Source organism: Folsomia candida, unplaced genomic scaffold (assembly GCF_002217175.1).
Source record: "Folsomia candida strain VU population unplaced genomic scaffold, ASM221717v1 Fcan01_Sc017, whole genome shotgun sequence".
In the NCBI taxonomy this organism is placed as follows: Eukaryota; Metazoa; Arthropoda; class Collembola; order Entomobryomorpha; family Isotomidae; genus Folsomia; species Folsomia candida.
In genome coordinates, this window is record NW_019091209.1 from 1,698,559 (window position 1) to 1,705,069 (window position 6,511).

At 42.9% G+C, this 6,511-nt stretch overlaps 1 protein-coding gene across 1 annotated transcript; it reads left to right on the plus strand.

Annotated features, from left to right (window-relative positions):
* Positions 1 to 303: 303 nt before the first annotated feature.
* LOC110856804 lies at positions 304 to 1,346 on the plus strand. The gene is made up of 2 exons (XM_022105361.2): positions 304 to 650; positions 718 to 1,346. Exons 1-2 carry the CDS (start codon positions 572 to 574, stop codon positions 1,245 to 1,247), a joined length of 609 nt encoding a protein of 202 aa, XP_021961053.1. The 5' UTR covers positions 304 to 571; the 3' UTR covers positions 1,248 to 1,346.
* The last annotated feature ends 5,165 nt before the right edge of the window (positions 1,347 to 6,511 follow it).

Below are 6,511 nucleotides of genomic sequence, written 5' to 3' on the forward strand. Positions count from 1 at the left end.
ACGCACATTTTTAACCACTTATCAACCCCGGATTGATTGATTACTGCATACCGGACGGTGGACAAAGGGAAAAAGTGTCACCCAAAAGTGAACGGAATTTACCGTGTGCAGAGAGGCAAAACCTTGTACGTATTTATTAAAGTGAATGTAATTAGGTAATCGATTAAACGGGACGATGAAAATTTATATGCTCCGAGATTACTTATCATCGCCAGTGGCCGCGGAAAGACAGAGGGACAATGTCCCCACGGTTATTCGATGTCCGCATCATCTGTCCCCATCTTATAACCGTCCCTCCCAATGTTAATGTCCCCAGATGTCCCCACGGCTTCCGCGGCCACTGATCATCATATCACCTCATCTTGCGTGCTCTCCTCATACATATTCCTGTCGTTGAGATTGATCAAGTTTGAACCTGGCTTGGTTTTGGTATAAAAGTCAAACGCGAAATGTCACGGGTGTCAAGTGCCCCCAGGAAATTTTAGCAGCAACAGCACAGCTAAACTTTAATTTTGCAGAAATATATAAATAACTTACGTAGTTGCTGCCGTGTTTGATTGAGAAAATCATTATGGAATCTCTTTACTTTGTCCTCGTTGTGGTTTGCATTTCCCTTTTGAGCGGTGGTGGTGGTGGTGGTGGTGTGGCAGGTTCGTTTGTTTCTTTAAGCGTAAACGTGTGGGTGGGTTGTACTTATTTTGTGTCCCATATTTTCAGGACAATCCACCGACCCCCCTCCATCAACGACCGAAGTTGTCCCCGATCCGACGACGGACTTACCCCCAGACACGACCGATCCAGGCTCCACATCCGAACCCGGGTATGACTGCAGTACCGACGGGATTTTCGCGGACCTCGAATTCTGCGAGTATTACCATTCCTGCCAAAACGGGGTTCACGCTTGGATAAAATGTCAGAGCAATTTCCTCTTTGATCTCCGCTATATGGGATGCAACTACCCGGAATATACAGACTGTGGAAATCGAACCCGGCCAGACGGTTATCCGGGCACTGTGACCCCGCCGGATCCAGCCACCACGCCGGGGACGGGGTATCAATGTCCCCCGGAGGATGGAAACTATCCAGATCCGGGAGATTGTACGGCGTTTTATCAGTGTTATCAGGGGATCGCTTATCGACAAAGGTGCCCCTTTCCCCTCCGGTTTGATATCGCGCAGCAAGTCTGTAACCATCCAGGTTTCGTAGACTGTGGCGACAGGCCGGTGCCCGATCCGAGGAGGAAGTAGAAGTAGAAATCTCTGCATAATTTAGTATTTAGAATATTTATGTAAGAAATGTATACATGTGCGAAATAAATATTTGCATATCATCGACCTTATCATAAATATGTAGTTGACAGATTGCAAATCCTCTTTGAAATCAATTTCTCTCAAAAAAGAGAGAGAAAAAAAGACGAAATCCATCAATATTCATGACACAAAGTAGTGACAGCATCACATTCGAGAAAAGAATATTTACCGAGATGCAAAAGAAATCACCATTATAAATAAATAAGGATTTGAGACCAATTGTTGTTTATTGAGAAGAAGGAGGCAAACCAAACCACAACAAGTCTTCTTTTTTTCTCTTTCGACTTGTTAAGTGGGCTATTCTGTATTTTTGAAGATGAGTCATATTTTACGGTATATATTTTAATTAGGTTTTATCCAAAAAGGGCAGACGAGATCGAGAATAGGTGGGATTCTCATGTGTGCATGGCATCATCATCGTCAAGTATAGCATTTCTGTATGGATGGATGGATGTATGTATGCTGTGCATGGATGGATTTAGTGTGCTGTGTTCGTGATGTGCCGTTTGTTGGAGTATTGTTGTTGCCACTAACTAGCAACAATAACAACAAAATCTCATTCTTATGTATGGATAGGTTGGATGAGAAAAAAAAATCAGTTTCCTCTTCTTCCTAGATGATCAGGGTTTCGTTTCTTGCGGGTGGGGTACATTTGTGGTAGTGGAAAGGAATAAATGGGAGAAATGAGAAGTGCAAGAAATGCGAGGTGCAAGAAATGCGAGGTGCAAAAAACTGCAAGAAATATGCGCCATTTAGCCACGCTCCGTATGAATTATTTCTAACGGCTTATTACTTTCTCCCACTTTGCATTTCTCCCAGGTCAAAATATTCACCTGCAAGAAACCACAAATTTCTCCCAAGTGATTAACTCTTGCACCCGAAACACTGGACAAGATTGACCACTCAACACGCTCATACCCACATTTTTGAAAGAATAACAATAATAATAATAATATTCAAACCGCTTTTAAACACTGCTGGACTCTCTCCCTTTTCCTTAATTCTTTTCCTTTTAACTTGAATCCAATCCCATCCAAATTTGGAACTGGAGGATTAATTATTATTCTTCTTCTGGTTTGGTTTGCGCATCCTTATTCCTTATCATAAAAAGATTCAATATTAAAGCCATGTTTTTTTCTGCACTGGAAGAAATGACTCCTCTTCTGAGGTGACATGGATGGATGGGTGAGGTCCACTCCACCCGCATTCCTTCCGTCAAAAGGTATTCGAGATGAATTGCATACACATTATTGCATACACATTACGATCGAGTCCAACTCGAACTGGATGTGATTCGATTTTTGGGATTGTGCTCGATGGGATGGCACCTTTTTGGACGTGGTGTTTCCAATCGTCTCACGTTTCTGGGTAATAAACAGCAGTTGAGAGAGGTGCACATGGATGGGGAGACGAATTTCGCCTGTCAGTGGCCGCGGAAGCCGTTCTGGGGACATTAACAGGGGAGGGAGGGCCGGTTTTATATAAGACGCCGACATCGAACAACCCTGGGAACATTGTCCCTCTGTCCACACCTTTCCGCGGCCACTGTTCAGCTTCCTTTGGGGCTACGAAGAAACACGACCAATCGCCGTTCGTCCATTCCATTTGTTTGTCCACTGATTTGCTTTGCTAAGAGATGAGAAGAAGAAGAAGAAAAACTGCACCGTCTGCAAATGCCAAGTCCACCCATTGCGTCCTTTTTTGGTCAAGGCTACTTTTACTTCCTACGCATCCATCGGCTTCGTGTGGGCGTGAGTCTTTTATTCTTAATATTCATAATAATAATGCCCAAAATAATGTGTGAGATGAATGGCCAACTTCTCGTTGGGATGACGACGACGACCAGGATGACGAGCATCACTCACCATGCAGGATTTCGAAATTTCTTCTCCTGGACTTTTCGCGAGGAGGCTGATTATTGGCAGAATTCGGGGGTTATTGATTCGAGGAAGTGCGGAATGTGGTACACAAATTCGGAATGAGACAAATAACAACTTTACACGAACACACGTACCTTTTGGGAGACAAAGTCATTAGATGTGAGTTTCGCTGCTCAGGTGCGGGGGCGTCAGTATCACGCTACTTTTCAGTGCATGCCGAATGGCTTGAGACAGAAAGACGAGAGATTTCTTGGAATATTGGTGGATGGGACTCGTTACACACATCCGACTAAATAAATAGATCCACTCTCGGACAGACTGATTGTAGACGGGAGATGGATAATAATAAAATAATTATCATCGTCATCATCTTTCTTGCCCTCCTCCTCCTCCTCCTCATCCAGAGGATCCAGGGTTTCGGGTAACCACTTGCAGGAAAGTGTTCTTTTTTTGCAGGGGAATATTTTGACCTGTTCAAAAATTTAGGTTTCATTCAAAAGTCAGTCATCCCGATTTCTGATTTTTCATTCGCATTCAGGCATTTTGGTTCAAATTCGTTTCATTTCACTTAACTTCATCAGACTTCATTTTTTATTTCGCCTCATGTATTAAGCATAGGGTGAAAAATGAAATGAGTGAAAAATTTTTGTATTCATAATCATTCAACTGAAATTACGGAATCTTTCACTCGCTTTCATTCAAATGACAGGAAATTCATTTTCATTCACTGCCATTCACTATCATAATCTGTTGAATGAATGAAGGCGAACAGGTATGAAGAAAAGACGCCTCGCCGCAAATAGTTCATATAGCACATTTCTTGCCGTTTCTTGCATCTCCCATTTCTTGCATTCCAGTGCAAGAAATGTATACACAAACCCACTGAAACCGAGCCACTGCCACTTACCGTTTCTTCCTTCCTTCTTCTTCTTCCAGCACTCTGCGTACGTAAAAGTTGATAAGTTTCTTCCCGTGGAGAAGAAGAATTCAAATCGTGCAGCACCACCAACACAGACGCGCGTGGGTGTCGGATTGGGTTAAACAGAAGAAGATCAGGCACACTTTTTTCATTTGTATCCAATGCATCCACTTTTTTCGCAAATAAATTGGCATGTATGTATCCATGTGCATACATCACTTCTTCTTCTTCTTCTTCTTGTATAATGCGATCTCTCTCTCCTCACACAAAAATTACATCACACACAAATACTTACACATGACATGACTTCTCCGTGTGTGTAGGGCAAATAGGGCAACAAAAATTTAATTACCGTTTACAAAACGGTAAGAAACAATATAAATAAATACGTAAATATCCATGTGATGAAAGCACCTACACATTTATGAACTATGTTCTTAAACAGTGGCCGCGGACAGAACAGGACAGAGGGACAATGTCCCCACAGTTGTTCGATGTCGGCATCATCTCCCCATCTTATTTAAACCCGGCCCTTGTTAATGTCCCACACCTTCCGCGGCCCCTGGCAGGCAGAGACTTGCTTATTGTATTGTGCAACTAGTAAATACTTGACCTTATTGTGAATGATCAAAGAGAGAGACAGACAACGAGTCAACTCAACCCGAGGGAAAGGTTAAGACTTCCATTTCGTCTACTTATATGAAGAAAAAGGCCGACTTTTTGACGAGATTTGACTAATGGGCAGAAAGAGAGAGAGATATTATTATGATGGAGTAAAGTAAAGTGGAATCAAAAAGTGGAGTGCGGGGTGGGTGAAAGCAGGAGCAGCCAGTGGCCGCGGAAGATGTTCTGGGGACATTGCCATTAGGAGAGGCCCAGGTTTATACGTATAAGATGGGGAGATGATGCCGACATCGAACAACCATGGGGACATTGTCCCCCTGTCTTCCTTCCGCGGCCCCTGGCAGCCCGAGCAACAGGCTGTGTGACATGATGTAAGATAGATATGTAACTAGTGCAGATATTATGGCTGGCGTGGCGTGGCGTGGCGGTGGTGGTGGTGGGGAAAGCAGCGAAGAAAGTCACCCAACCGACTCTTGTGTAATTCAAGCCTTTTGTTGAACAAGTATTTATAACAAGTGATTTAGTTTGGGTTTCTTCCTCCACGAATTACAAGTTAAGTATGTATTTTGAGGGAACGAGTTAGGTAGTTACTACGAATGATGAAAGGATTAAAAGCAGGGAAATATAATATATAATTGGTATAAGTGGAACTGTATGGGTCGATAATTCTTGAGAAATTTAGTCACTATGTATGTATGTACATGGTTGATTTTGTATTGTACATATGAATAAGAAGGAAACATCTCGGTTGACTAATTTTCCCCGAATTTGTGAGACTGATTAGTTAGCAGGGCTTCGCTAGTTTGCTACATGTGTATATTTCTTGCAGTGCAAAATAAGCCATGCAAGGAATGCAAGGTGGGGAAAACTGCAAGAAATGTGAGGTGCAAAAAACTGCAAAAATTGTAAGAAATTAGCGCCATTTAGTCCCTCTCCGTACGAACTATTACAGCGGCGGGACCTAGTTTCTCCCACCTTGCATTTCCCCCCGGTCAAAATATCCCCCTGCAAGAAACCACTTTCTTCTCCCCTTATTTCTTGCTTATTCCACCTGAAACACTGTTACTTATTCGTCCTCCAATAGGTACAAACTTACGCCGAACTTGACACAATACATATAATCTCCTTCTAAGGTTGCCTCCTTACCTCATTCATTTTCCCTCCCGTTTACTATTAAATCGAGGGCAATGAAACGAACCAAGCGCGGGTTTCTTGCCTCATTTTCTACCCACGCTCACATGTCCACAATTTAGCATGTCCATTAGCTTCACAAAAGCGGTATCCAACGTCACCCTTCAATTCGAGCCGAGTGGATTGGATCCAATCCCAAACATTTAAATCTCTCGATGATATCAAGATCACATTACCTGTCAGAGAGATCGAAAGACCATCAAATCCGGCTGGTTGTTGGTTGGGCGAATAAAATTCGAACGGCACGCACCACACACCAACCACCGCACCACGACCATAACTCTTACACCAGACCGTTTTAGATGGAAGAAGGCGAGTAAAAAGAGACACAAGCAGCTAAATAGCAAATAATCAATGGCATCATCACCACACCACCATACCACGTACACACACAGAATACTTACTTTTTACACATCATGCACGTCTTATTGCCTCGTCGTCTTCTTACTTATTTAGTCAAACTACATGGATGGACGTATGTATGTACAATATTATTGGCGTGGGCTCAAGTTGTGGAGATGCTGCGATTAACACGGCAACTTTTGGTAGTGCATCTCAACGCCAAATAACAAAACCTCACTCATTCA

Excerpts from the sequence above, each read along its gene's own strand:
- LOC110856804 (XM_022105361.2), top strand. The coding sequence starts at position 572 with ATGGAATCTCTTTACTTTGTCCTCGTTGTGGTTTGCATTTCCCTTTTG. Across the intron at positions 651-717 it reads TGGTGGTGGTGGTGTGGCAG|GACAATCCACCGACCCCCCT; the intron begins GTTCGTTTGTTT and ends CCATATTTTCAG.